This window comes from Octodon degus, unplaced genomic scaffold (genome assembly GCF_000260255.1).
Source record: "Octodon degus isolate 3935 unplaced genomic scaffold, OctDeg1.0 scaffold00290, whole genome shotgun sequence".
Lineage (NCBI taxonomy): Eukaryota > Metazoa > Chordata > Mammalia > Rodentia > Octodontidae > Octodon > Octodon degus.
The window spans coordinates 1,357,029-1,357,575 of NW_004524866.1; the positions used below are offsets into that span (position 1 = coordinate 1,357,029).

The window sequence follows — 547 nt, forward strand, 5'->3', positions numbered from 1 at the left end:
ATATATATGTATTGGCATATATATACCAAAGGGCAAAGGGTACATAATGACTCAGATGTCAACTGGGTGTGGGAACATCGTGAGCTACATACATCTAGTTATTTAATATTCATTTGAGACAGACGTCTGTTGTGCTTTTGATCAACTGTGTCAACTTCAAACGTTTCAGAGCTTATCTCAATTAGCTCAGCATTCTACACACTAAGGTGGCTCATCACTTAATGTATATCAGAGCAACATGAGGAAAGACAGACGTTTCTTTTTCTTTGGAGGAGCTCCATTCTTCACCTTCATCTTCGGTGTCATCTCCTGCTGCTAGGGCAGACTTTCAGACGTCTTCCTTGCATTCTCCAGCCTTCCCTTATAGAACCACAGGCCTTCTGTCATGGACACATTGGTCTTCTGATATGGAATTGCATGGTGCTGTGAGCTCTAGACCATGGACAGAGTTTTCTAGTGTCCATTGTGCAGACACTGTCTACATGCTTGCTCCTACTCTATGGCTGACTGCCCACAGCCAATCTTGTAATTTCTTATACATTTGTAC

At 42.2% G+C, this 547-nt stretch overlaps 1 protein-coding gene across 1 annotated transcript in view; it reads right to left on the reverse strand.

Annotated features, from left to right (window-relative positions):
- Positions 1–294, reverse strand: part of LOC101565086 (vomeronasal type-2 receptor 116-like) — a 48,173-nt gene extending 47,879 nt beyond the window's left edge. The window contains 1 exon segment of the mRNA XM_023707443.1: positions 255–294. Within this exon segment, the coding sequence (XP_023563211.1) occupies positions 255–294 (40 nt within the window).
- Positions 295–547: the final 253 nt, after the last annotated feature.